The sequence below is a fragment of the Mastomys coucha genome, unplaced genomic scaffold (genome assembly GCF_008632895.1).
Source record: "Mastomys coucha isolate ucsf_1 unplaced genomic scaffold, UCSF_Mcou_1 pScaffold15, whole genome shotgun sequence".
Classification (NCBI taxonomy): Eukaryota; Metazoa; Chordata; class Mammalia; order Rodentia; family Muridae; genus Mastomys; species Mastomys coucha.
The window spans coordinates 77,972,637-77,987,828 of record NW_022196897.1 but is presented as its reverse complement, the minus strand read 5'-3'; the positions used below and the strand labels follow the sequence as shown (position 1 = coordinate 77,987,828).

At 47.6% G+C, this 15,192-nt stretch overlaps 1 protein-coding gene across 7 annotated transcripts in view; it reads right to left on the bottom strand.

The window, feature by feature from the left end:
- Nucleotides 1-3,094: 3,094 nt before the first annotated feature.
- The window catches only part of Ambra1 (autophagy and beclin 1 regulator 1), a 190,533-nt gene continuing 178,435 nt past the window's right edge, over nt 3,095-15,192 (bottom strand). For all 7 annotated transcript variants that reach the window (XM_031371037.1, XM_031371043.1, XM_031371044.1 and 4 more), the window contains 3 exons: nt 11,463-11,555; nt 10,246-10,439; nt 3,095-4,626 (listed from right to left, as the gene is read on the bottom strand). In XM_031371037.1, coding sequence (XP_031226897.1) covers nt 4,130-4,626; nt 10,246-10,439; nt 11,463-11,555 — 784 coding nt within the window. In that variant the 3' untranslated portion in view covers nt 3,095-4,129. The remainder of the gene's footprint in view (nt 4,627-10,245; nt 10,440-11,462; nt 11,556-15,192) is intronic.

Here is a 15,192-nt window from a genome sequence, read left to right as displayed (position 1 = left end):
GCTGTCCGCGTTGTCATGGGGACTAGGCGCCACCTCGCGGGCTGGGGAAGAACCAGGCGGCCAAGCTTGGCTATGAGCCCCGCCTCCGCCCTAACCACGCACTCTGGACCCCGAAGTGTTCTCGAGCCTCTCCATGGCTTGTATCCCCTTCATTGTTTGAGGGTTTGGCCCCAACAGGCCCCTGGTGTACGGCGGGGCAGATCTAGCCACGTGCTTCTGTCGGGGCAGAGAGCTGCCTGTTGGCCGCCGGACAGACAAAAGACTGGAGCCGTCGGGGCCTGGGGAAGAGCAGGTGAGATTGGACAGGCGAGCATCTACCCTGGCTAAAGCTCTTGTCACTTTCCATGCCTGGGAAGGGACGTGCACTAGCTGTGAGACTGAAGATGGGCACGAGCCTCCTATCCAGCCGCAAATGAGTTCATCGCTGCCTATGAGGAGAAAGCCAGGTACCCAAGGTCACCTGGGACAGAACAGGCCCGGAAGGAAAGCCCAGTCTCCTAGACCTCCTGCAACAGTACTAGGCTAAGGGCCAAAGTAGACAGATTCAGCACTTCGGACAGCTCCACGAGCCCTTGGTCCGGAGGCCAGTTACTGGGATCAGGCACCCTCGATTGTTCTCCTTGGCCAGCCAGGGTTGAATGCACCTCTTTGCTCCCGGGGTTCTGAGTACCGGTCACACACAAAGCCAATTAACTTTTTAAAAAAATATTTACTTATTTTATGTATGTGAGTACACTGTAGCAGTCTTCAGACACACCGGAAGGAAGAGGGAATCAGATCCCATTATAGATAGTTGCGAGCCACCATATGGATGCTGGAAGTTGAACTCAGGACCTTAGGAAGAGCAATCAGTGCTCTTAACCGCTGAACCATCTTTCCAGCCGAACAGCCAATTAACTTTAAGCTGGCTGACTCTTCTTGGAAAAAAACCACCTGAATCCCAGCTCTCCTTTACCCTCCTGCAAGGACTGGTAGGGGTCCCTGAGGGGAGTGGTGGTGGTGGTGGGGATAGCTTTGTAACAACAGAGGAGTTAGGAACCTTTCAACAGAGAATGAATGGGTGGAGACATGAGCTAGAAGAGCCAGTGAGACAAAGCTCCTGGTTCAGGCTTCTCCACGCTTAAGAGTAGAGGGATGTCAACATTGGTCAAAGTTGAGGGCAGGCTAGTGTGAGAAGTCATTTTCCCACCCATGGGTGGTCTGGTCTCCGATGATCCTCAGAAGGAAAAACGGAAAAAGTGCTATTGTTCTTGCCCCCACTTCACAGGAGAGGAGAGGCAGCCTTCCAGTTTTTTTTTTTTTTTTAATCCCCCTCCCTGGGGGCCAGGAGCAGGATGCTCTCAGGAGAGTGAAAGTGGTGTGTATGGGAGTGGGCAGAATGTTAAGCACTCACATGAGGAAACAAGGAAGCCAGTCTTGTTAAGGACAGGAGGTTCCAGAAAACAGAAATGCCTCCAACCACAGGCAAAGCTAATGCAGTCTGTGAAGCCTGGGCCTTTACCTCACCCACCCACATCTCAGAGCTCATGGATGAACTCTTGGAAAGATGAACTGGAACTACCCCAATTTAGTCTCTCTTCCTTCTTTGTTCTAACTGGGTCTTGGAACACTTTCTTAAGGGACTACCAGTCTTTATCCTGCCGACACCACATGGTTGTAATGTGTAAGTGGTCCTGCAAAGGTTTACCACTAAGGAGGCTCTCCCTGGATGTGGACTTAAGGAACTGGTGTGGAGACAAGGTGTGACTGGTCCCTCCTTGGCCAATCAGTATAGGTGGATAAGGCATGCTCATTGTCGGACCACTTTATCACAAGCCCTCTTTATATTCTGTTTGCAATCAACTAGAGGGCTTGTTCAGTTTCCCCTGTGCCTTGACTTCTATGTTGATGGCAGAGCCAGCTGTGTGTACCTTGGTTGTTAGTCATGTGGTCCTGATAACTGAAGTCATCACTTGAGGGGTTTTGGAGGGGTAGATCAAGTACACTTAGCACGTTGTTTACACTCAAGAAACTCAGTCTCTGTCAAACAAAGGCATACATCTGTTTGTAGTAGAATAGGCTTGGCAGTGGGTATCCTTCTACCCTTCAAATATTCAAGTTCTTTCCCTTAGAGGAACACAGGTCTCAAGATGCCTGTATTCTGCAAGTTGCAATGGTTTGATTTTATGGGGTTGAAAACAGTCCTGTAGTGCACTCCTGCAAAGACGATCAAGACAGAGAAGGCGAGTGGCTTGTCCAAAGTCACACAGCTAGTGGATGTTTACTGATACAATTCACTGGCAATACTCTCCAGTGAGCTGCAGACACAGCTCACATCACCTGTTTGTTTGCATTACTTGCTTGCCTGTTTTTGTTTTCAACTCTGTTGTGACAGAACCTTTAATTCTCACCATCCCCACCTCCACCTCCCCCCAGATGATTGCCAGTACCCTACCTGTGGTAGTCCATGTGCTGGCAGTTACTTGTGTTTTCTATTATACTTCAAAGAAATATTTTTATGTATATTGGTGTTTTGACTGTGTATCTGTACATCCCTTGGTGTTACATCCCATGGAACAGGCATTAGTCAGTTGTGAGCTGCCATGTAGGTGCTGGGAATTGAACCTGGGTCCTTGGGAAGCGCAGCCAGTGCTCTTCTCTGCTGGGCCATCTCTCCAGCTTTTTGTTACACCTCTTTAAGGCTTCTCTCATTTTCTAGACTGGCTTGACATGGGCAGGGCAGGATAATGGCTCCTTCAGGGGTACTTGCAGACAACCCAGTCTCCTCGCAGCTGCTCAGAATTTGCCATAGTGGTCTCTAGGACTGGATGCTGAGTCAAGCTTTTGATGACTCAACTGTCACTCCAAGCCTATAGTCCTGGCAGGAAGCAATCAGGACGAGACTCCCCATCATGCCTACCTGCCCCAGTGTGTATCAGTCTAGGAAGCAGCCCTCAACTAGCTGAGTTGGGCTAAGGGTCAAAGGGGGTGCCATTGCTAACTAGGTCTACTGAAATGCCCAGGGAAACCTGGCCACCCAGTTTGATGCCCTCCACACCCCAGTCCCAAACCCCTTTCCCTCCTCCCCTCTCCACAGAAATAAGCAGGAGCCTGGTGAGGGGCATGTCATCATTTTAATGATGTAGATCTTTGGTGTCTCCCTCATTAGCAGTAGACTATCCCCTCTCCTCCCACCACTATGTTTCTATGATGAGTGACAAACAGAAAGGAAATCACATTTTCATACTAAAAACAAAATGATCAGAGCCTTGATTTCGCCACTAAAAACTACACGTACAGTTCAGGATTCCACATGCAACACCTCAAATCACAGACCAAGACCTCACATTCTGACCTGGAATCTCCTCCCTCCAACCTTGGGCTGGCTTTGGCCTATGCTTAGGTAATACTGACACCCATAGGTGCTGCATGGAGGGCCTTGTGGAGGGGAGAGCTTGGTGGACATGCTGGGGGTGGGCCAGCCTACACCCCCCACCCCCACTCCTGAGGACCTGTCCACCACTGTGTATCGACTCCATCCTATGTCAGGCAAGCAGGCTATTTTCTTCACTCCACAGATGTCCGCACTTGTGAGCGTAAGTCAGTCACTGACATGGAAGCTGGGCCTGACTTTTCCATCTCTGGGCTAAGAGGATGTGAGAGGCTGGAACTCTGGCAGGTTTAGAGATGGAAGCAATTGGGGTGGGGAGGCTGCTCCTCTGCTCCTGGTAGCTCTTCCCTCCAGCAGTGGGCAGGGAAGAGCTTTCCCACCATTCTGTCCAGGATGGTGTGGTCTAAATCTGGAAGACTTCACTCTTCTGGGGCTCCTGCCCAGGGTTGTTTAAGTCCCCTAGGCCAGTGATCCTAGGAGAAATGGGGGTTCGTAGCAGAGACACCCACTTGCTTCTTCATTCACAGCAGGCTCAGCAGTGTGGCTCTTCTGGGCTCTATATCATGGAAGGCTCTAGTACCCCAGGCCAGCCTTGCCCCTTGGACTTCCCCCTTATCCACTGGCTCCATGCCCCACCCTCTCATTCCTCCTGTTCCTGGATGCAGGCATCAGCTCTTCTGTGTGTACGGTTCCCAGCCAGCTGTGAGATCCTGCTTCTGCTCAGCAGCTTGAGGGAGGTACCAGTGCCTGGTTTTGTCTCTATCGGTTCCGAGGCTCCCCACTAGGGCCTGCAGCTTCCCCCCTGTTGCTACCATCACCCTCAGGAAGGTGACTGTTATTGGTCACATTGCAGTGCATGGTTGGTCCCTCATTGCTGGCAAGGGGGGCTGGAATGGGGACAGGGGAGGAAGAGGACAGGGCTGGCTGGGGTAGTTCCCTCCCAGAGGTACTAGGCTGGTCCCAGGAGGCTGTCTGGGGGCTTAGGGCTCGCTCTGTCAGTTGCCCAGGTTCTGAGAGCAGTCCTCGAGAGGTGGAGGGCTGGGGTGAGGAGGTACGAGCAGCCCCTGACTCCGTGCCTGTCTGGGAGCTGCGGTGAATGCGGTGGCTAACGATGATGTTGTTGCCAAAGCCACCCATGGAGGCCATGGTGGTGCTCTGCTCCCGCTGTACCACAGCTGTCATGCCACCCTCGGCCATTAGCCTCTGGATCCTGCTGAGGGCATCTTCCCCACTGCCACCATATTCTGAGCCCTCGCCTGGAAGGCACAAAGCAGAAGAAAGAAGGAGTTAGTTGCTGATCTGAGCCTCTGAGCCAGGCAGCAGAAGCTAGCATACACTGTGGGATTCTAGGCAAAACAAACAAACAAACAAACAACAGGATTAAGGCCAACCTCACCTGTGAAAACTGAAGTCTTAAGTCAGGACAAGAGTGAGTTCCAAGGATTGCTATTCATACCTCTGCTTTACTGGGGAGGAAAAGGCCAAGCTATGCATCTATGTCAGAGCAGAGCTTGGACCAAGGCAAATGCTTGGCTTTAATGAACCCCTTTAGCCCCTTTCAGAATACAGGTTGCTTTGAAAAGAGGCAGAGGAAAAGACTGGGCAGCTTGCTTTGTCTGTCCCTATCTGGGATGACTTAAGACCTGGTCCTGGAATGGGAATTACTACCTAGTCTTTGGGAAGAAACACATGCCCTGCAGGGTATGGTTCAAAGGCAGTCTGCCAGGCTTTATTTCAACATTAGCTTTGCTCAGCTTTGCTCTGTTTTTGTTATTTTCTAAGAGTCTGAGAGGGGGCTACATTTAAATACCCTCTAGAAGTTCTGTTGTCCCTTTACCCATGGGTCTTCATACATTATCCCCTAGTTACTGCTCTCCCTGGGCTTTATGCCTGATACCACATTTCCCTGGAGAAAACCAACTGCCAGCTGTGATGCCAACTTTCAGCCCTAGATAACATAGGTATGTTCCCCCATTAGACTTGGACATTCCCAGCCCATTCAATGGTGGCTGGACTTGGCCAAGACCCTTAGTACTTGTGTAGTGTTGGAGAGGAGATGCTAGTCTAGCTAACTGGTACCCAGGCAGCAGCAGTACTTGTACCTCAAGTCTTTATTCCTCTCCAAGCTGGGCAGCTACAGTCAAGGCTCCCAGCTGCCAGGCCAGGACCAGCTCCACCAGAGTGCTGATTTGTTTCCTTTGACTATCCTGCCCAGCTTGGAATTCTTTGGAGTACTCATGGATGACAGGTAACTCAAGGTTACCTGTTACTAGCTCGTTTTACCAGGCTTCCTTTGTTCCTTGCCCTGAGTCTTTTCTCTGTTTGCTTATTTGTGTTAAGACTTCTAGCCCAGTTACGTTCATCACTTCATGACTTCATCACTTCATGACTAAGGCCTCATCTCTCTTGCATGGGATCTGGCAGGTACTTGCTCACATTCTTCCTCTGGGTCTTGATCTATTTTCCTCAGCACTAAGCAGTGAGGACTCTACCCAGGCTTTGGCTTTTATTCAACTGGCTTTCCTGAGGTCCCCATGACAGCTGCCCCCCTCTAAGCCTGAACAGCTAAGCCTCAGCTTTATATTCAGAAGTTTAGGAACCCTGAAGGGCTTTGAGTCCCAAGGGCCAAGCTTTCAAACAATAGGACAGGGCAAGACCACACTAACCTCAGTGTCAGAAGTCTCTATCCATGAGCTGCCCCTGGGGTCCTTTCTATGGTTCAGGCAATCTCCACGGCTTCCCAAGAGCTCTCTCGGGACTTTTCCTGTTCCTTGGGGATCTTTAGTGGGCTGGCCTGGGGCCTATGGGTATTGAACCCATCATGTCAATTGTGTCTGATCAACTCCCAGAACTTCCCAGTGGTTGTTTCCAGGGAGAGAAAAGCTACCAAAGTCCAGCCCCAGAGTGCCTTGTGAGCAGCACTCAAGTATAAGACTCTGTCCTTTACTGCTGCCTGTCCATGACTCCCCCACTCCCCACATTTGGCTATTTTCTAACTGACTCTCTATCCTATTTCCCGGTTGTTGTCTATGGGTCTAGTTCTTTTTCACCCCAAGTAAGACAAGGTTTTTCTGTGTAGCTCTGGCTGTTTTGAGATGATCTGTAGAACATGTTGACCTTGAATTCAGAGATCTGACTGCTTTTAACTCTAATTCTTAGTTAACTGAGCTCTGGTTAAGTCTACAACTTGCTTGAAGCTCAACAACTCCAGAGCTCTCAAAACTCTGACAGTTGAGGACTATCTGACTAGACCCTCGTCATTTTCTTAACCTATTCAAATCAATGCACACACAGTCTTTTCTAAAGCTGACTCAGCTCTGCTCCCTGACTATGCATATTGAAATACTATACACGCTCAGGTTCAGTGGTCAGTCAAGAGTAGAGGTTCTAACAGTTGGAGCTCTGATAATGCCAATACCTTTTCTCTGACTCAGTGACTAGTGACTACATCTCTTGCTCCTGGATCTTCCTGGAGATCTTATTCATCTCTGGGCAGTGTTAGCACATGGTCTAGGATGAAATGTCTATTTGCCAAATACATATATGGATGACTAAAAAGTGGCTCCTATGCTTCATACAGTAGCTCCAGACTCAAGGCAACTTTGAAAACTGGTTCTTATTCTGCTTCAGGAGAAATCTCTCTATGTCTGCTTCCTTTATGGACTTGGCCTTTGGGGGATGAGGCATACTTTCATTATATAATTCATGTGATTCCTTTTCTAAAACCTGTCAGTCCATGATGCTTCATACAATGTGAGACAAAGTGCATGCTGAAAAATAATGGATGGGACATTGAGAGATGTGCGTGTAACAGCTTCTGGGGCTGAGTATAAACAGCCTCCGGCCCAGATCCTAAGCTGTGTTTCTCTCCTGGAATGCTAAGCTGAGGCTAAGTCAGCTGGTATATTCTCAAGAGGAAAGAAAGACCCAATGGATATGGATCTGAGCAATGGTGACTATAGCGGGTAACTCTGCTGCCTCTTCCCAGGGAGCTTAAGTATTTCTTTTAGAGTTTCAAAAACAGGAGTCTGGTTTAATGCTGTTGGCAGATTGTTTCCTTGGCAAGTTCTGAATGCAGAAGACAGGTGGGATCAGCAACCTCCCATAATGCCCTTCGGCTGCATTTAATTCTGGGAGTGGTATACAGCCAAGGAGAAGAAAGGGAACTAAGACTGTGTACCTCCCATTACTTGTGGAGTGGGGGGAGGAGAAAGCGCACACATGTACCCTAGCCTGGGGCCTGAACTGTGAGTGCTGTTTTAACTTCTGTCTTCAGCACAACAGAAAAAGGCCCAAGGCTGAGAGGAAGAGCCACGAAGCTTCTCTCTTCCTTCCTTTTTTTTTTTTTTTTTTTTGGTTTTTCGAGACAGGGTTTTTCTGTGTAGCCCTGGCTGTCCTGGAACTCACTCTGTAGACCAGGTTGGCCTCGAACTCAGAAATCCGGCTGTCTCTGCCTCCCAAGTGCTGGGATTAAAGGCATGCGCCACCACTTTCTGAGATGCCTCCTGGACAGAGAGTAGGGCAGCTTGTGGTAGGTCCCAGAGGTGCTCCAACTTCCTGACTAAAGCCTGGCATAAAAACAAATGCCCTTGTGGAAAGTTTCTCAAAAAGTGTTAGAAATAGCTGAATGGCTTTTAGTTGTTTGGAGAGGTGGGTGTGCAAGCAATTGAACAGGACCTCACACATGTGCTCTACCACTGAGCTACACTCCCAGACTCTCAGATTTTTAGAAAAAGAAAACAAGAAGCAGACAGATTCTGTTGGGTTTATATAATGTAAGGAATGGTTGGCTACAGGACAGTAATTACTACAACCAGATCTAGTTCTCAAACTAACAAATCCAGGCCGTGGTACGTGTGGGTGTGTGGGGTGGGGTGGGGTAGTATACAGCCAAGCCCAGAAGGGCTAACTTCAACTAGGCTTCTCCTATGCATGTTCCTAGAAACCTGGCCACCAGTTCAGTCTATTAAGAGTGAGGAGCTATTGTGCCTGCCTCTGGATGAGAAAGTGTAGGCAAGGAGAACACTGACAACTGCTATCTGGAGTCAGAGCTCCAGAAAGGCACTTAGCAACCAATTCCTCATTTCCTCTTGCAGCTCACCTTCCCTGTCTGTCTAGTTTTTGAAATGGGCTCTATTTGTGGGAAAGCTGGCTCAGGGTCCAGAGCTCTCAGAGAAGTTTGCAGGGCTGAGGACAGAAGCTTTGGGTTGTGCCAGGACTCCTGCTGGGCTTCTGGACCAGCAACTTCCTTCTGCTTTAAGGAAGCCAGAGATGGGGAGGGACAAGAAATAAGGTTCTAGCCCTAAAACATGAAAAAGACCACTTCTACCCTTCTACTCACCCTAGTCTTCAAACCCCAAACAAGAATATATAGGCTGTAGTCCAAAATCAGCAAGACAAAGACAGATGATTCTTATGGGAGGTCAGACACTAGGAGGTACATATCTCTTCAGCAGCAAATCCTGCTCACAGAGCCACCGATGTATTTTACCTTTGGGACAGAAGTCTCCCTCCACCTGGGAATTCTACAAGCAACTCTATGCATATTACTAGCCTCAGTTCTCAAGGTGTGCCAGGCTTTCCTCAAACAAAACACCCAACTCAGGGCTCCTGCACATGCTGAAATGCTCCTGCCAACATATTCTGTCAAGGACTCGGCATAGGTCCACTTTCTCTGGAAAGCTTCCCTGACCTCACAGATAAGCCCTGGCCCCTCCTTGTCCCTCCCAAGATCCCCATCACACTGAAGGTGTCAGCTACCTAGCTGCTAGCTGTTTAGCATCATTCAACTCCAAGCTCTAAGGGGAAGCATGGAGGCTCATTCTTAGAATCTCTTCCCTGTGGGTAAACCTTCACAACACTTGCCTCATCAGGTCTTCTTAGAGACCCCTGCCCCAGCTCAGAGTATTTTCTGGCTCTGCTAGAGAAGCAGTGGGTCCTTGAGCACTTAGGACCTAAGCTTCTGGGAATGAGCTTCAGAGATTCCAGAGTGGCTCAGAGTCCATAAATCCTTGCAAAAATGGGCCTGGAGATGGCTGAATGAGACTTCATCTGTCTCTCCTCCTCTTCTTCCTCCTCCTCCTCCTTGCTTAGGCTCAAAGCTGCAGCTGGCTGGCTCAGTTAATACTGCCAGCTGCTCATGTCCCCAGCAAGGGGTTTCTACTCCATAAAGAGCCCCAGGCTTCAGATGTGAGAGATGGGCTAGGCTGCAAATGAGAAAAGGGATTTAACTCTGACCATTTCAGTTCATGGCAGAGAGAAGGAAAGTGCCTCATGGAGAGCTGCAGTGTAGAAAGCCATTCCCTGGAGGCAGTCAGTATCAGCAGATTTGTTACTCTTGGCCTGATGTACATCAGGGCTTCTCCTTCCATGGTCTTTCAAGCAAACAGCTTGACCAGACCTAGAAAGTCTGTTTAGATGCTACCTTGTTGGAACTAGGAGCAGCAAGGGGGCTAGAGGTAGGAGGTAAGGAGAGTGAGAACAGCCTGCCTAATGCAGCTGCTGATGGGTTACAAAGTGGCTTGAGCCCTACCACTGGGAAGTGCTAATTGGTTCTTAAATGTGTGAGGCCAACAGAAAGCCCAGGCTGATGCTGGCAGTGACATACCTGAAGTAGGTGAGAGGAAGGACTGCTGGTATGCCCAGCTGCATCTACAACATCAAAACACTGCTACCAGAGGAGCACCAAGAATTTCACTTGCAGCAGTACCAATATGCCAAGCCAGGGACCTTGCCTGGCTCTGGAAGGAGCATTCCCTATGGAATCTCACTTTCCACAAATGCTCTTTGGTAAACAGCTTTGGTCCTCCATAAGCATAGGTCTAATTCTCCCTGAGAGGACAGATGATTTTTAGTCAGATGTCCCTGGCTCCTACCTTCACCAGGACCTGTGGATGCTGCCCCTGGTTCCTCTTCCTCCCTCTCAGTCTGTGTTTCAGCATTCTGCAACTGGAGGGCCAGAGTCTGGGTGCCCTGAGATGTCACAGAGGTGGTTGGGTTCCGAGGTTGCAGTCCAATTGCATTCATCAAGCCCATGTCTCTGTCTGTCCGCCATGTGGCTCTGCTGGTTCTAAGTGAAAATAACAAGAAGTCAGGAAAGGCTTGGGGTGGGTCCTTTACAGAAGTCTTGGATTCCATACCAATTCCAGGCCTGCAGCCTAAGAAAGGAGAGCCATGATACTACAAGTACTTCTTTATGGTAGCCATGAAAAGAGAGCCTTGTAAGTTGAGAGCACAGCTACCCACAAAAAAAAGCCCAGGCGCCAGGCTAATGCTCAACCTTTTTTGGGTATTTCTCAGACACAGACTTTTGAGCCCAGGGCAGGCAGGAAAGCTGAATCCCAGACTTCTGAGACTCATCAAATCCTCATTTTTAGCTTCTTCTGGGATGATTGTTCTAGCTGTACTCTGCAATCCCTACAGGAAGCAGGACCTGCCTTAGGTCTCCCATTGAACCAGTATTTTGTTTTTACAATGTCCCGGGTTTCATTAGTGGATTAAGTGAAAACAGATGATTAGTGTCAGATTTCTATTTTCAGTGGCCCATGGGCTATAGCCATTAGCAGTTTGGTCCTTGCGGCCCTAGACATCTGAAAGCAATATACCACTTCTCAAATCTTTGTGGGCAAATGAGCAGATTTCACAGGGCAGCATTTTTCTCCAGGGCCCTTTATTTTCACTCCAAGTGTGTCCAGATACCATGGCCAGAATCAGAGAAGGCATGTGTTCTATCTACAATAAGACTCCAAGAGTAAGGGTTCTGTCTTCTTTTGCAATAACGTGACGTACATATCTATGTATGGGTACGAGAATGAGAATGCAGATAGAATGTGTCCACAGAGACCAGAGGCATCAGGTATCTCTGGACTTGGAGTTGCAGGTGTTTGTAAGCCTGATGTAGGGCTGGGAACCAAATTCAGGTCCTCTGTAAAAGCATGATGTACTACTAACCACTAAGCAATCTCTTTAGCCTCTGTTTTCCTTTGACTACACATTGTAAAAGCCTAAGACATGTAACAGATCAATGAAAGGCTGCTATGGTTGAGCAAAGATCCAGAGACACTCAAACACAGTGTTTCCGACTTTAGCTTACCCAGGCCGCTCGCTGCTCCTGCTACTTGAGTGGACAGTGAAGACCGTTTCATTTAGCTGGTCCCAGTAGTACTCGATGCCAGAGTTTAAGGCCCTGATGATCCATTGGGAAAGATGAGAAAAGGTGAAAGGTATCAAAGAGGTGGTTAGGAATTCTTGACAAGTCCTGGATTTGGGGGCTGTGATGGGGTGGTCCATTCAGAAAGGAGAAGGTCCAGAAAGCTCCCTCAGTAGGGTGCTCAGTATTGGAGCATCTCATACATTTTGAATATCCCAAATGCCTTCAGTAGGCTTCTCCTTGGCACCAAGAGGCAATTAAAAACACCAATGTCAGATATGCAGCAGGTTCCAAGTATCTTTTAGAAATACAATGGTACAGACAGTGAACAAGAGGCTAGAGGGGGACTTACTGGAGAAACATGTGCCATGGACAGCTGCCAGAAGGGCTAACTTAGTCCTCAAAAAGCAGACACTTGTGCCCCTGAGTCCTCTCTGATTGCCAAGGGGCCATGAGGAAGAACAGAGGCACCTCAACAATCTTTTGTTTTGTTTTGTTTTTTGAGACAGGGTTTCTCTGTATAGCCCTGGCTGTCCTGGAACTCACTCTGTAGACCAGGCTAGCCTCCAACTCAGAAATCTGCCTGCCTCTGCCTCCCAAGTGCTCGGATTAAAGGCGTGTGCCACCACCGCCCGGCTGCACCTCAACAATCTTATGTACCTGGAGATAAATGGCTGTGCCACTTTCCTTTGTGGACAGAGAGCCTCCTTGGCCAGGCTCAGCTGAGGTGAACTGTCTGCAGTGTTCTACCTGCTTCATTCCCGGGGCTGCCAAGGCTTATCTGGCAGCTTTCTCCATGCCAGAGAGAAGCAGTGATCACTTAGTTTTCTATACTGACTTGTCACCAAAAGCTACAGTTCTAGATGACAATGTAAATCCCTAAACACAACTGCTTCTGGGGATTCAGTACTAGCAAAGTGCCTGTTTAGCATGCATCAGGCCCCAGGTTAAATCTTTACTAATACAGACACAGACTATCTTGCTTTGGAAGATTCCTCCCTAACCAGGCAGAATGGTAAATAACTATACTGCTAGCAACTTGAGAGATAAAGGTAGAAGGATCGAGAATTCCAGGCTAGTTTAGGCTATATGAAACTCTGTATCACAAAATAAATAAAGAGAAAATTAAAGGTCCTTTTCTGATGAAGTATTGTCTTGTAACAGACACTGTGGTTGAGAACAGGGTGCTAGTGACAGCTGTGAAGTGTAGGAACAAGAAGTGGGAAAGAGGGTTGGTTTTTAAAGATTTCTTTTTATTTTATATGTATGTGTGAGTGCTTCAACATATACGTGTGCACCACAGGCATGCTTGGGGCCTGTAGAAACCAAACAAGAGTGTTGGATCCCCCAGAACTAAAGTTACTTGTTATCAGCTGCCAGGGGAGTACTAGGAATTGAACCTGGGTTCTCTGAAAGACCAGCAAGTGAACCCAAAGAGACATACTGGTGTAATCGTGGTTTACATGTTGTGGAAGTAGCCAACCTCTCAGTAACCCCATGAAATGGAACCCATGTCTTATACTGCTGGGTGGCCAAAACCCACCTGAGATTGATAGTCAATTGGCCTAGAGGAAAACCAACACTATTGTCTGTTTAAAGAACAATACTAAAATGATCCTAATGACATTCTGCTCTATTCACAGACCAATGCTTCACTCTGCCATCATCAGAGCAGCTGTATGCAGTAGATGATAATCAACAAACCCACAACTAGAAGATGTGCGGAGAGTAAGAGACTTTGGAACACTTACTCCTAAATGGGATGTCTTCATCAAACCCCTCCCCTCAGGGATCAGAGAGCTATGCAGAGGAGGTGGAGAAGAGATTGTAAGAGCTAGAGGTGGTGGATGACTCTAAGGAAACATTATTCCCCAGCTATAATAGTACTGATGCACATACAAATTCAGACACTGTGGTAACATGTACAGGGCCTGGACAGCTTTAAGCTAGATGAGCTCCCAGTGCTGAGAGGGGAAAGTAGACATGGTTACCACTTCTGGCCAAGAAGCCACCTACAATGATAGCTGTTTTCAAAGAAAAAGTTAATTTTCTCCAATGAAGTTTCAAGGCAAGGTCCCAGGCCCAGGAGCAGTTGGCCAACACAAAACAAGCTCAGTGATAATTTTGTAGACCTTTGTCTAGCATTGCTTTGTTTGGCCACTAGTTTTTTGTTTGTACATTCTAGTTTTTATTTATATGGTTTTGTGTGTTTGTGTTTCCTGCTTTGTTTTGTTTTTGTTTTTAAGACAGAAAAACAAAGGGCATGGAGTGGGGTGAATGGGGAGGGTCTGGGAAGAGTTGGTGGAAACATATGATCAGAATATATTGTATAAACATTTTTTTTTTCAGCTGGGCAGTAGCAATACATGCAAATCCCAGCACTCAGGAGGCAGAGCCAGATGGATCTCTAAGTTGAAGGCTAGCGTGGTTTATACAGTGAGTTCTAGGATAGCTAGGATTACATAGAGAAACTGTTTCAAAAAACCAACCAATCAAATAAATAAATTTAAAAAATAAAAAATCCAATTAAAATAAAAAGAACAGTAAGTGCTCTTAACTATTGAGCCATCTTTCCAACCTCTCCTAAAATAGGCATTTTGTATTTATTAAATATTACTAAATATTTACTTAGTGTAGTGTGTGTGTCACATGAGGATAATGTGTGGGAGTTGTACTTTCACCCACTGATATATCTAACCAACCAAACAAGTTTTTAAAGTTCATTAATTAGCTCTCGTAGACAGCCTAAATGATATCCAAACACTGCACAGTTCTCCTAAACAAGATAGGAAATCAAGTTCCTGAAGAGCTCTGTTCTTCCAACTTCCTATTCTAAACTCCTACACCAGTGTTTAGAAGGTAAACATGGTTAAAGGAGGCCATCAGGACAGGCCCTAACCTGATAGGACTATGGTCTAACAAGAAGAGGGAGAGAGGACACTCTCTTAGAGACACAGTAATGGCATGGTGAGATGGTAGACACCTATAAACAAGAAAGTCAGCCCTCTCAGGAAACCTCTGATGGTTGTTATTTCAACCTCCAGAACTGTAAGAAGATCATCATCTGTGGTTTAAGGCACCAGGTCTGTGTGTTTTGCTAAGGCAGCCTAAATGGATTATGATATACTCTGGTATGTCAGTTTGTAACCTGGGGGCAGTGTCACTCTCCTTTGACAACAGAACATCCCCAGGGAACAAGAGATGGAAGTCAGCTAGAAGAAGGTGGGTTTGGGGAGAAGTTATGATGAGTCAGCACAGGCATGGATGAGCAAGGACTACAGTGGAAGGTTGGGCTGCCTTGTGCAGAAGGCAGCAGAATTGGGGAGACCCCAGATCTAGCTGCACAGAGCATGTCATTCTGGATAGAGGCTTCACCTGAGGGAATGCCAGCTTATATATTTCATGTTCACTGGACTTTTGTTTTTGTTTTGTGTTTTTTTTTGAGGCAGGGTTTCTCTGTGTAGCCCTGGCTGTCCTGGAACTCACTTTGTAGACCAGGCTGGCCTCAAACTCAGAAATCTGCCTGCCTCTGCCTCCCAAGTGCTGGGATTAAACCACCGCCTGCCCAGTTTTTTTTTAATTCTTTTTTTTTTTTTTTCGAGACAGGGTTTCTCTGTATAGCTCTTGCTGTCCTGGAACTCACTCTGTAGACCAGGCTGGCCTCGAACTCAGA